General features: G+C 42.4%; 1 protein-coding gene across 4 annotated transcripts in view; it reads right to left on the bottom strand.

Moving 5' to 3' along the window:
• Positions 1 to 14,191, bottom strand: part of RAPGEF4 (Rap guanine nucleotide exchange factor 4) — a 291,866-nt gene that overhangs the window by 209,641 nt on the left and 68,034 nt on the right. For 3 of the 4 annotated variants that reach the window (XM_047722178.1, XM_047722177.1, XM_047722176.1), the window contains one exon: positions 9,300 to 9,446. In XM_047722178.1, coding sequence (XP_047578134.1) covers positions 9,300 to 9,446 — 147 coding nt within the window. Of the gene's footprint in view, positions 1 to 2,352; positions 2,701 to 9,299; positions 9,447 to 14,191 lie in introns of those variants that run through there. The other variant, XM_047722180.1, reaches the window with a different exon arrangement.

Below are 14,191 nucleotides of genomic sequence, written 5' to 3'. Positions count from 1 at the left end.
TTGATAGACAGAAATCACAAATAGGCAGAGAGGCAGGCAGAGAGAGAAGGAGGAAGCAGGCTCCCCGCCGAGCAGAGAGCCCGATGAGGGGCTCGATCCCAGGACCCTGAGATCATGACCTGAGCCGAAGGCAGAGGCTTTAACCCACTGAGCCACCCAGGCGCCCCAAGTTCCTGCCTTTCTAATGATATAATTTGATACGGTATGAGCTGTTGCCTAGACTTTGTACTTTCCAGTCACATAATCTGTGGCTTTGCCTTCTTGAATTTGTAAACCTAAAGGAAAGGAGGGGGGGGTGGTTACTAAAATTTCCAATTCATAAGGCACCTAAGTAAGCAATCAACATTAACTTGGAGCATTCCTGACAGCAAGGCAGCATTTAAGTAAAGCTATCTTTGCATTTATAGATAGGTGGCCTAGGAGCTGGAGAGCTTTCCAAAAAGTTATCTAGCAGAGCTGGGTTAAATCAGGAATAGATCAGAATTTCAGGCCAGACCACTTGACCACATCAACGGCCTTTAGAAGGTCTGTCTTGCATTTATTGGTTTGGGCCAGACAGCTCAAAACACTGAGGTTAGTAACATCAACCACGGCAAGCCTGCAGGAATTTGGAGAGGCTGACTTTGTGACAGGATTTCCTGCAGCTCTTTCCTCGGTGTCAGACACCCTGCTCCAGTGACTGGGCTCTAACCTCTCCGCAGCAGCCTAGAGACTACGCAGCAGTGGAATTTGGCCCATTGAGAACAGAAGAGTCCTATGACCATAGAGCTTTCTACACATAAAGAGCTTAACAATATCCCCCAGTCCATACCACGAGTTCCTTCTGAGTCTCAAGTTCTTATAGTTTTCCCGACTAGAACTGCCTTTGCCTGTGGAACTCGTTAAACCTCAGAGCGGATTTCTTCAGATGATGACCAAACAACAAACAAAACACAAAGCTAGGCATTTGGGAATGCAACATATGATACCCGCAGAGGGCAGGCCGACCCCTACAAGCCTGCCCAGGGGCCTATCACTGGAGGAGAGGGCAGAACACAGAACAGTAGGAGTGAAGAAGCCTGCCTCTTCTATGTGGTCAGTCCCTTGGGACAAGACTGCCTCAAATGCCATAATTTGGTTAACTGACCCCAATCCTTCAGGGATGCTGAAAAACAGCCCTGTTAACCACAGAATTCAGAGCCCGATTTCTTTGTCTTTGCTCGAAATGATACCCCGGATGGAACTGAATCACTCCCTGCCCTACCCCATATGTCCTCTGGCCTGGATCTTCCTTAGAGAACTTTCCAGTTTGTCTTATATTGGGGTGATTGATATTTATGCTTGTCTGTCCCCTCCACTAAACTGTAAACCAGGACAGATGTGATACATTTTGCACTTCCCCTTGGAGGGAACCAAGAAGATGTTTGTTAAATACGACAGGAGTTTCTAAAAGATGACATTTTCAAAGTGGCTTCAATCAGCAGGGAGTTGAGAAGCTCCTTGGCAGCCACGCAGAGGGGTAGGTTCGCTGGGAGAGTAATGAGGGCCATTGCAAGATAAAATCTCAGGGGCTGGGGGCCAGTGAGGGGTCAAAGGTGAGCTGGCAAATGCACGGCCATGGGAGGCATTCCAGAACCTCTGCTAACAACAACTACAAGATCCTAGGATCTGGCGCACACTCCTGAAATGAAACCCCAGAAGAACACCGGCTAAGAAGCGATGACTACTGCTTACCACACACTGCCAACAGGTCTACCCACAGCATCTGGACATTGCTGGCACCTGCCAGCCAAGCCTTGATCTGCTCAGACCCCCTGATCATCTTCTGAGAAATAGTAAAATCATAGCTTGCAGAGCTAGTATGACTTCCAAGTCATCAATAATGTAACAGAGTTCCCATAAACACTAAGGAATTCATATAGTCTGAGAGCTGCAGGCAAAATACCCACTGAGCATCCAGGGGACAAAATACCATCACTCTCAATCTGTTATCTTGCCCCAAAGTCATTTTTAATATGTGCCATTCAAATATGTCACCAGATAAATACATATATTTAATATCAATGTGATCAATGTAACTGGCTAGTTATGAACAACTCTCTTTGTTTATCTAGAAACATATTTAAGATCATCAGGCTAAACAAACATACCCTTTACAATCAGGAAAAGATGAGCCACCACTCCTCCCTCCACACACACATGCATCACAAACAAAGATGAAATCAAATTATGTCAGTCCCGTTATACGTTTAGGTCTGATGGAACATAATTAGGAAAGCCAGAGATGTTTCACAGTGTAATTCCTCAAACCAAAATGCAAACTGGGACATCGAACGTCTCCCCACCAAAGAATAAATAAAGATCCATTCTGACCTTATAGGGCATATGTCCTTCTTTTCCAGTCTCTCAGAGTTCCCAGACATCCAGTGAATATCTGTCCTTTATCTGGACAGCAAAATATACCTTCATTGCTGATAACTCCTTGTTTGTATCTGTTAGTGTTAAAAGGATCTCAGTCCGGTGCTGGTGGTTCTCCAGAAAAGCTCAGGCAGCCAAAGACAGTAGGAAAAGACTTCCTCTACACATACACATATATTTAACTTTAGTTACCTCCTAATAACTTCACTCCCTTCCTTTCTGGATTTGAATCACTGTGCCACGCTATGGAAAAGCTCGAGGACAGAGGAGTGAGACCCTGGAGCAGACATGAGGTCCAAGTCATCGGAGCAGGCTTCCGCTTCGTTTAAAAGAATCACAACTGTGAGGAGAGTCAAGACAACCAGCCAACAGGATGTGTGTGGCTGGAGTTCCTGGCATGAAATCTTGGCTTTCATGTTTATTTTTGGATGTATTTTTCTTAGCCCTTTGATGCAAATTTCTGGCCTGGGAAGTAACCCTACAGTACAAGCTCCAAAGTTGCCAAAAGTAAGCACAGACTTCTGACTTGGGAGAAAGCACATCCCTTGGCTTTTAGGTTCCAGCCAGTCCTCCGATGAGGTGTACTAACAGGCAGGCTGTGCGTCTGAGGCTGGGTCATGCAGTCCGGTCTCCCTGCTCAGGGCCACTGAATATTTACCTGAAATACCAGCCCACCTTGGAAGCCTCCCGTTTAAGTAAAAGTGAACAAATCTGAAATGGTGTGCATGCTAAATAAAGGACTTCTGAGATTTTTATGTTCTGATATTATGTTTTAAATATTTGGCTTTAATTTTTCTGACAGCCTGAGACTGACAGGGACATCAAGTCTATTCAAGGCAGGAGCAGATGCCTCTGAGAAGTATACTATTCTAATAAGGGTTTTAAAGCACGCCAGCAAAGGCTAAGCTGCTGTTATTTCAATACTTCCTATTCTCACAGTGACTTGAAAGATTATTAATGGAAAAGGACTTTTTCTCCCTGCACAGTCCAAGAAGAGGCAGTGAATGGAAATAATTCAAAGGCTTTTCTGTCCCACAACTACCAACATAACTGGTAGAATCGAGAAATAAAACTCTTTGAAAATCAGGGAGTAGAGACAGATGTAAACATATTTCTGCAACAATATTCATACTCTTAGAAATATTCCTGTTTAGAAGTTGCATTCTTGGGGCACCTGGGTGGCTCAGTGGGTTAAGCCACTGCCTTCGGCTCAGGTCATGATCCCAGGTCCTGGGTTCAAGCCCCGCATCGGGCTTTCTGCTCGACAGGGAGCCTGCTTCCTCCTCTCTCTCTGCCTGCCTCTCTGCCTACTTGTGATTTCTCTCTGTCAAATAAATAAATAAAATCTTTAAAAAAAAAAAAAGAAGTTGCATTCTTTGGCTAAGACAGAACATGCACTTTTTTCCTCATTTTATCATAAAGTTTTATATCCCATAAAGCTTGAAATAGATTTTTGGTCACTTAATGATATTTACTGAGGCCGCAGACACATCTGGGGAATAACTCTCCTGTATCAATCATTATGTCTGAACAATGGTTCTTGGGGACATGGGATTTTTTGGTTAGAATAAAATCACAAAGTGTGCCAAGAAGTTTCTGAGTGACAATTACAGCTAAGAAATCACTTTTATTACAGCATGGGTCAGACTATAAATTTTAAATATTGCCTTTATTTTTAGACTCTGTCGTTTTATTGCTGCCTTTACATTCCAAATGATTTCTTCATAAACACGTGTTATTATTTTGAACGTGCTCAAACATGGCTCACAGGGAAGGAAAGCTTTTGGCCAGAAGATGCTCATGCAATTGAAGCACAGTGAAGCAGGGGGCAGACCACTCATTCAAGGACCTCTCAGTAGTGTCTTTTATTAATTTGATCGAGAGTGCCTCTTGAATCTACTTTTCTGAATACACTGGACTCACCTCATCATTCAATTTCATGTATTTGGGATATTCCATGTACAGATGTCAAAACATGCTGCAAAGCTGGAAGCATCCTCATACAGACACGATGTTAGATAGAAAGTCAACAAGAAGAACAAAAAGCCCCTTGCTGTAGTCATTTGTAAGCACTGGGAACTTTATTCTATATGTGCTGTGAAGAAACTCATGGATTTGGACAGTAAACCAGTTCTTTATTTAGTCCAAGAGCCACAAGCAATCATAAATGCCCACAATCTTGGGCCAAATATTAATAATTGGCTTTAAACTCCCAAGCCTCCCCTTCACTACTCTGCCATTTAACTTTCTTACTGAAGGTATGCAATGCCACTAGTGCCAAAGAGTTGAAATTACAGTTGTCTCAAGAACTAAATATGATGGGGGCGCTCGCATGGATCAGTCGGGTAAGCGGCTGCCTTTGGAGTGAGTCCCCCCATCCCCGCTCAGTGGGTAGTCTGCTTCTCCTTCTTCCTCTGCCCTTCCCACTGCTCACGCTCTCTCTCTGTCAAATTATTAACTAACTAATAAATAAAATCTTTTAAAAAAAAAAACTAAATTAAAAAAAAAACTATCTCCTGTCTCCTCTCCTTTTCCTTCTCTCTCCATCCCCCATATGCTACTGAAAAATGAGATGTTTTATGTCCTGGATCATAGATTTTAAGTCCTAATACCACAGATGCATAAGAAGGGGGATGCATTATTGACCAACTCTGAATAAAATTACCATAATTCACTTACATTAAGAAAACCCGACCATGTCTTAAGATGAAGCAACCCAATGCTCTCAAATCTGACTAAATTAGCAACTGAAACATCGAAGGAGAGGAGGAGAGAAAGCAGCTTTCATTAGGAAAGACAGAGAATGCAAAGAAAAGCATCAAGGTGCGACCTCAGTTCCATCTTGGGGAATACTTCCTTTGATGTATTTGCAGAGGCTATCGAATAATGCTTCTGGTTACATTTATGGGAATAACTTTTTAAAATACACTGGGTGCTACCAATTTAACTTACAACATAATAGACAATATAAAGCAAGAGGTATCTGGGATGAAATTGAATAGGATTTCAAAATCTCACATGTAGTTCTCTGAGTTTGTTCTCTTCCTGCAGAGTAGCCGGCGAAACTTGCCTTTGGTCAGGAAAGGAAGCAGGATTCCCTAGCTTTGTGTTGCCATTAAAGTCCCAAGTGGAAGATTTAAAATAGATTATTTGCTCAGGCTATTAAAGAGCTACTTTTAGACTACGCTACCTAGTAGTGGCTGCAGATCCTAATTTTTAGAGTTAGAAGAAGTAACTTAGAATCCTGGCCCTCAAGTTTTATCTGTCAGCCCTTTTAAATGACAACAGGACATAGATAAGGAGACAAAGCTAAACAAGAGGGTGCTTGCACAGTGGACCCGCCATAACATTCTCCAAAAGTAAGTAGTCAAATGAGATAAACACGCACATTTAGATCCTTGATTCAGGTTAACTAATTTTTACTATTCCTAACCTATAGCCCAACACTGAGTTCCTTACCTTGCCACCAGAAGAGGCATAATCCGGCTTCTCTTTCTGCTGCCTTCTTCCCACCATCTCACAGTGCAGTGAGGCTCCTACCTGACCCCTTCCTGACATAATCTTCTCCCTTCAATGTTTGGTGGGCAGATCTAACTTAGACTTCAGCTGAGAGTGCGAGCTTGAATTTTAATTTTGCCAATGAGTAATTATTTATGAGTGCAATAAATGGCTGAGTTATAAACTCATTATCTGACATAATCAAGGAATAGGTATTCTGAATATCAGATATTTTGCTAGCAGATCAGTGCTATATGTACAAGTAGACCATTCATTCAGACAGAGATAAAATCTATTTAATGATAATGATATATTCTACTCTGAAATAATATTATGACTCGGTAGGTTATTTTCGGCATTCTCTGAGTAGAACAGAAACCCTTGCTGGAGAGCACGAGCCCAGCCAATCTCATTTGCTGCTATGGACACACCTGGCACACAGGAGATGCTCAATGAATGTGTGTTGAGAAACGAATGGTAGAATAAATTTAAGTCGGTCTTTTTTTTTCGAAGGTAATTTAGAATTTTATGATTTCTTAGGATTATCCCATAGTGTAGGTGCATCGTTGTGCCCATTAATAAATTCCTGACTCAGGCAGATTGCTAGATAATGGAGTTTCTTGCATTTTCATTTTAGCCAGTTAAAATGATGACTGAGCACGTAGTTTGCACTCTGTACTGAGTTACATGAACAGGCAAATAAAATGAAGTGTCTGACTAATCTCTTACTGAGGTTCAGTCCCCCGCCTGTAAATTAAGAAGTCAGACAAAAACTCTGTTCATTCTTTTCAGCTCACTTAAGTCACTGGCAGGGAAGATCGGAAATCTGCTCTGAGGTTACAGAGGAAGGGTTAGACCCACCGTGCTGCAGAATCACGTGGCAAGGTTTGGGATACCAAAGACCACCCTCAATATCAATATCCCCATTTAGTGATTTTCATTTAAGGGAAATATCTGTGGAAAAGAGCCCTGCAATGCACTCAAGTGCACTCTAACTACAGGATCACACTAATCTAACTAACGCATCACCCATAGTAAAGCTCGCAGACGTGATGAACTTCCTGATGTACTCAGTAGCACCTTTGACACTTTCTTGCCAAAAAAAATGTTTGATTTGATCTCATCAAGTTTTTAGCTCTAACTTCCATTTATAGGAGACCCTGGGGTAGGGGGACAAAAAGATACCATGAGAAAACAATCAAACAAATCTTGAATTTGGGAGAAACTGACCTGGCCTTTTTACAAGTCAATGTCATGGAGAGAAAGAGAGAGACAGAGAGGGGTTAGGAGGGAGGGAAGGGGAGAGAAAGAGACTGACTGACTGATGGAGCTATAACAACCAAATGTAATATGTGATTCTTTTTTTTTTTTTAAGATTTTATTTATTTATTTGACAGAGAGAGATCACAAGTAGATGGAGAGGCAGGCAGAGAGAGAGAGAGAGGGAAGCAAGCTCCCTGCTGAGCGGAGAGCCCGATGTGGGACTCGATCCCAGGACCCTGAGATCATGACCTGAGCCGAAGGCAGTGGCTTAACCCACTGAGCCACCCAGGCACCCCATGATTCTTTATTTGAACATGGTTTGGAATAAAACAGAAATCAAAGATAGTTATTGACTAAGTATTTGCTTATTTATGGGTATTTACAGGGAAATTTGAACTGTGGACTAGGTATTAGATATTAGGATATTTAGTTTTGTTAAGTGAAATGAAGGTGTTATGGGTATGTAGCAGGGTATTCTAACTTTTTGGAGATTATGCTGAATATTTACAGTGAAATGTCATAATGTCTGTCATTTACATTAAAGTGGTTCAGAAAAAAAAAAAAACACACAAAAACAAAGATGAAACAAATCTGGCTATATGTTAGCAACTGCCAAGCTGAGTGGGGATGTTTGGGTGCTCATTGTATTATCCTTTTGGAATTTCTGTATGTTTGACAATTTTTCTAATGATAATTTTTTAAAAAATATTCACAGGTAGCTTGTCAGGAACTTCCTTCATAGTACTGAGAGCTCCTAATTAAAATAAAATTTTAATATTTCCACAAACCATCCTCAATGAGCAACCTGAAGATATCATGACAGACAAAAGCAGTTATAATGACATACATCACAGGTGGAAATCATTTTTGTTCTTAAACCGGTTTTCCAAATTTTCTTTTTTGGAAAAGACTTTTTCAGTTTACCTTTTAAACATGAAAGATCCAAAAAAAAAAAAAAAAAAGACTTATTTGCCTCAAGCTTGGTCCCTTTTAATTGACAGAAAACCTAACTGCACACACCTCATGCAAACCTACTTTGGCTTTGCCTTCCTAAAACTAGCTTTTGTCTCTGAACTTTACAGAGCAGTTGGAGCTCTTTAATATTTTCTAAGAGGAACATTTCAAACAAGCAACCCCGCAATTTATTCACTACTGCCAAGAATAAAAGTAACAGGTTTCACCACCAAGGCCTTCCAAGGCTTTACAGGACTTTTAAGGCAAAGCATCACTCCTTCACCTGCAGGTTGGCTCCCTTAATGCATCTGTCATTTGTTTGGCTCTGGAGGAAACTATTTGATTACACAAAATTCTTTTTAGATCAAGTTTAAAATCTTAGCCACACCGGGACAAGTTGCAAAGCCTGCCAGCTCAATGGGTTAACACTTGGACATACTGAGCCAAGGACAAAGATAAGGAACAACCACAGGTTAAAATCAGAAGCTTGCAGAACTGAAAAGGAATGAACGTGAAAGATGCAAGGCTTAGCTGGACCTTTCTAAGTGCTTCACTTGCCGTTACTGCATATTAGATGATTTATTCCCTACTTCTTGTAAATGAAGACCCTAAGAGGCGCTGGTAAGCAGCGGTAAATGCAAAAGCCCCCAGTGCCCGTTGGCTCCATCCACCGCTGTGCCACCTATGCATTTTGAAGTTGGCAAGTCACCAGACATCTTTATGTCCCTCGTTTCCCATACCTTATTATAGGGCCCATCATTTTTAAAAGCATTTAAATGAAGCAGATGTTAACCCCATTCATTCCACTTTACCAGGGAACATGTCAACGATGATTTTTAAAATGCAAAAGAAAATGTCAAAGTATTTTGTTCCCTGGTTAAGAATACATCTGTGGAATAGGAGGGAGGAAATACATAAAACACTCTATGGTCATTCAGGAAATAATTATAAGGTATGTCAAACCACAGAAAATTGAGCAAGCACTAAATTAAAAAAGGGGGGGGGAATGTCTTGTGTCAAAATGGCTTTTTCACTCACTCATTTCAAAAACAAGTTTTGAAAATTAAATTCCATCTACCGGCTCAGAACAGAACACATTAAGGATTGACTGTAATGCCATTATCCATGTGGCAGCTCCCTTTCTTTTCTGCAACTACGTTAATTGACAAAGAAGCCTTGGGGCTCACCTCCCATAGAGCCTTGAAGTCCTTCTGCTCGATGCGGAGCAGTTCACTGCTCTCCCTGGTAACGATGGTCGCATGGCGGGGTGTGTTGTCCAGAATGGACTCTCCGAAGGCTGTCCCAATTCCCAGAGTACAGATGGTCACTGCATCCTGAGAATCCCCAAAATTGGTTATTAGAAAATTAAACATTTAACCGATAAGGGTGATTGCCTTTTCTTTGAATTTAAGTATAATTTATACAAAATAAAGCACTCGATTCAATTGCATAGTTCAAGTTTTGACAAATACATACTCCCGTGTAATCACCAACAAAATCAAGACATACAACAGTCCTATCACCCTGAAATTCCCCTCGTGCCCTTTTCCAGTCAAGACCCTCCCTTCAGTGAGAATCAGTGTTCTGATTTCTATTACCATAAAGGAGTTTAGCTGGCTTTATTTATTTATTTTTTAAAGACCTTTATTTATTTATCTGAGAGAGAGATCATGAGCAGCAGGGAAGGGCAGAGGAAGAGGAAGAAGCAGTTTCCCTGCTGAGCAGAGAGCCTGATGCTGGGCTCCATCCCAGAACCCTGAGATCATGATCTGAGCTGAAGGCAGGCGCTTAACAACTGAGCAACCCAGGCGTCCAGAGTTTAGCTGGTTTTAAAACTTCACGTAAAATCAGTCAGACGAGGGACACCTGGGTGGCTCAGTCAGTTCAGCACCTGCCTTCGGCTCACATCATGATCCCAGGATCCTGGGATGGAGCTCTGCATTGGGCTCCCCTCTCAGCAGGGAGTCTGCTTCTCCCTCTGCCCCCTCCCCCCTCTCATGCTCTCTCTCTCTCAAATAAATAAATAAGATCTTTAAAAAATTGAAGAGTCAGACAATATGCCCTCTTTGGTGTCTGGCTCCTTTTGCTCAACATCATGTCTGTAAGATTCATCCATCCACACTGTCGCATGGATCAGTAATTTTTTTCCTTTTACTGACAAGTACTTTTCCACTGCATGGATATGCCACACTTTGCTTATCTGTTATCATACTGGTGAACATTTGGGTTGATCTCGTTTAGGGATATTATAAATAAAGCTGCGAGTAGTAACCTTGTTCAAGTCTTTCTGCGGACAGGATTATCTTTCCATAGGACTACTATCTGTTTTAAGAAAAAAGGAGGGAATCTTTTGAAAATGAATGGAGTTTTTTAGTGAGAGGATCCAGTTATGATATTTCAGTAGGTAACCGGAATAGGGAGGCTGTCCCGTCACCTTGTCTTGAAGAGATGAGGAGACTGAGGGCGGGGTGGGGGTTGATTAACATGGCCCCTGCCCACACACACAGTAAGGGATTCAGTCAGAGTCTAACCACGGCTCTCTGACTGTGGATTCCAAGCTTTTTGTATCGTGCTGCCTCCTGCAGCCGCAGCAGAGTAAAAACAGCTTCAGAAGAGGGACAGTAGTGGCTAGTTTATAAAATGCCGGGAAGCAATGATTTTAGTTTCTCAAGGTACACTTAAAAAAGCAATTCCCAATCTGCATGTGACATTGGTGATAATATTTGTATTTAATCCTAACTAGTTTCAAATAAGGGAAGTAGCCCCTCAAAGTCACCTGGACATTAATTTTGCAGGGCGTTATCCACTAACGGAGATACACGAGGGAAAATCTCTGAGTGAGAAAGCACAGTTTTCCTTTCATGCATCTAATATACGATAATAGGCAAATGTTATTAAGATCAAGTTAGTGACTCTGTAATCACATTACTAAGACAAATGTCCGTAAGAATCCAGTTCCTTGAACCACAGAAAATTGCTTCTGCCCAGATATTACCATATACAATTGTGTTCAGGAAAATAAAATCAATATCTCAGAAAAGAAAGAAAGATTGGGGGGAAGTGTAAGAATAGCCTATTAATAAATTTTCCAAAGAGGCAACTGCAAATAAATTCAGTCAGAAAAATATCCCCAGAACTGAAGTATCAATGTTCAGTGAGTTAGGTAAGAGTAATTTCCAAATTCTAGTAAAAGCACAAAAGGATTTATGATAAATCACGGAATTCCATAAATTCTTTAGACTATCAGCTTCCCTTGAGAATCCCACTTGCCTCCTTTCTCATCTGGACACTTCAGAAAGGATTCTTTTGTCTAATTTGTATTTTCCAGTGTAAAATTCTATTTTAAAACCTGACAGGGATGTACCAATAATAACACTCCTGCTACCATCTGCGTAGCTTAAATATCTAAGGTTATCCACACAGTATAACACAAAAGAACTAAGAAGATCTGTTATTCGTGAGCTACTTGTAGATTTTTATGGGTTGAACTGACTTCTCTCTTGCCTCCTACCTCTGACTATGTAGTCTGTCACCAAAAGGTATACAAAGAATGACACAGGCTGTGAAAATCACATGAGCCTGGCCTCTTGCTAGTAAACAGCTCTTGTGACAAAAGACTGAAAGCATTCTTGGCTGTCCCTGAGAGAATTTAACATTCCCTGTGCTTTCTGTAGATAACATTAGTCCTGTTAGCATTGTCAGCGCAGGTCATAGGTCAGGACCTCTGCAAGAGGACACTCCTAGCCTTGGCCCTTTGATCAAGCATCTTGGCTCATTTCCAGGGTCCCTCGATCTCCCACCAGAACCGAGTATGAGATCCGTCCTTCCACGTTTCCTCCTTCATACATGATCCTCTTCAGTTTAAGGTCAGGCAATCACAAACACAGATAGGATCTTGAAATTAGGACTGGAAAACCTCACCTGAAAGGAGTACTGCTTCTAAGTTCAAACTTAACTTTTAGCAGACTCAGTATTTTTAGGACAAATGCACTTAGAAATCTGAATAGATTTGGGAAGTATGGATTGGGCACTGGAAAGACAAGGGTCCTAAGAAGAACATTTTCACTCTAAAGATCACTCACTACCTTTAGAGTCAACTTTAGAGTGCTATTTTTTTTGAATCCCAGACAGGGCATGGCGATGTGCTAAGGAGAGAGTTATCCAAAAGAGACATTTGCATTCCTGGGTGCCCTCCCTTAGCAGAACTCAGACAGGTTGCTCAGTATGTACACTGAAAGGCAGGATGAATGTGAGTCCATGCGGTGGAAGCAGTCTTACTCGGGCCCACACTCACATCCGACCAGACCCCCACGGTCAGAATTCCAAGCGGGAACCCCTACACTTAGGCTCATCGGTTGCCTTTGCCTGGGACTGAAAGTGTCCATTTCTGAATGGAATACCACTGTTTCTTTAAAGCTTACACGTGCTCTAGAGATCTGCTCATGTCTCTGTACTTATTTAACAGAGACTACTACTCAGGCTGTTTTGTTTTCTGCTCATTCACAGATGAAGGCACGGAAAGGCCACAAGCAAGAAAATATTTACGGTGACACAGAGGCTGAAGAAACTGGCTGGCACCTGCTCAGGGAATATAAAATATTAACAACAGCCAAAGAAATGTTCTACTTTGTGATAAGATGGCAACTTCTTTTAAGGATTTTCAAACATGAAATGTAGATTTAAAACCTGGAATGTCTGTAGCATAGGAAGGCAGATGTAGCCGAGCCGGCTGGGGTCCTGCAGGACTTCCCTCACTCTTGGCCTCAGCCACCCCCGAGGTCACCACAGCTTTCTGGACAGCTGCCATACACATGTGCGGCTCTCTCGGGCACCTGCACTGCCCCACCTGAGGCCAGAGTGCTGGGCAATCAAGGCCTGTAAGTGGTGACCTCCGCCAAAGAGGCAGGAGAGTAAGTAGGAAGATAAGTACACTGGCTTCCTAACCCTACACGGTTTCTTAGACGGTTACCTGGAAGACTGAGCCCAGTTGAAATCCTCTCACCACACTTTTATTGGCTTTCCTTCTTCCTTGTCTCACGTCCCTACTCCCTTACAAGTCTTCCTGGGGTCATCTTTAAAAAAAACCACTTGCGACTAAATCCTAGTCTCTAGGTCAGCTTCTGGGGCAACCCAGAACAAGAGACTGGGTTAGCCAGACATGGCTGTGCGAGTCCTGGGTTACACAGAGAACTCTGGGGAGGTGCTGGGCTGAACCAGCATTCTCAAAGGGGACTTCTGCAATAGGGACAGATGACAGCTTACCACTTTGTGCTTTGCAGCAGAAACGTAGTAAGTGTAATACCCCTTGGGTGACACATGGAAAGATTCCTTGTGTTAGTAAAGCATATTGGGTCTCTGAGGCCAATTCTACTCTATCAGGGGTGAGGGCACTCGACAAAAGAGTGACCTGTGGCATGTCACTGACATGTCATCTGGTTTCTTCATCTCATCTGATGCAACTGTCTTTCACCTGTCAGTCAACCTGATCCCTCTTTTTCCTATCCTCTAGAACACTTAATCACCCACTTACCCTTAACAGTACACAGCCTACGCTGCGTGGGCCTGCAGGCGGGTCTCCGTGTGTGTCTCCTGTGCTCTGGGCCAGGTGTCTCGACTATGATGCCTTGTTTATTCCTCACAACAGTTAAAAAGATAATTTATTTAAACCGCTTCACATGGGGCGCCTGGGTGGCTCAGCGGGTTGAGCCGCTGCCTTCGGCTCAGGTCATGATCTCAGGGTCCTGGGATCGGGCCCCGCATCGGGCTCTCTGCTCAGAAGCCTGCTTCTTCCTCTCTCTCTGCCTGCCTCTCTGCCTACTTGTGATCTCTCTCTGTCAAATGAATAAATAAAATCTTAAAAAAAAAAAAAAAAAAAAAAAAAAAAAAAAAAAAAAAAAAACAGTACACAGCCTACGCTGCGTGGGCCTGCAGGCGGGTCTCCGTGTGTGTCTCCTGTGCTCTGGGCCAGGTGTCTCGACTATGATGCCTTGTTTATTCCTCACAACAGTTAAAAAGATAATTTATTTAAACCGCTTCACATGGGGCGCCTGGGTGGCTCAGTGGGTTAAAGCCTCTGCCT

The sequence above is a fragment of the Lutra lutra genome, chromosome 3 (genome assembly GCF_902655055.1).
Source record: "Lutra lutra chromosome 3, mLutLut1.2, whole genome shotgun sequence".
NCBI lineage: Eukaryota > Metazoa > Chordata > Mammalia > Carnivora > Mustelidae > Lutra > Lutra lutra.
The sequence above is the reverse complement of the archived record's forward strand: the minus strand, read 5'-3'. Positions and strand labels throughout refer to the sequence as shown.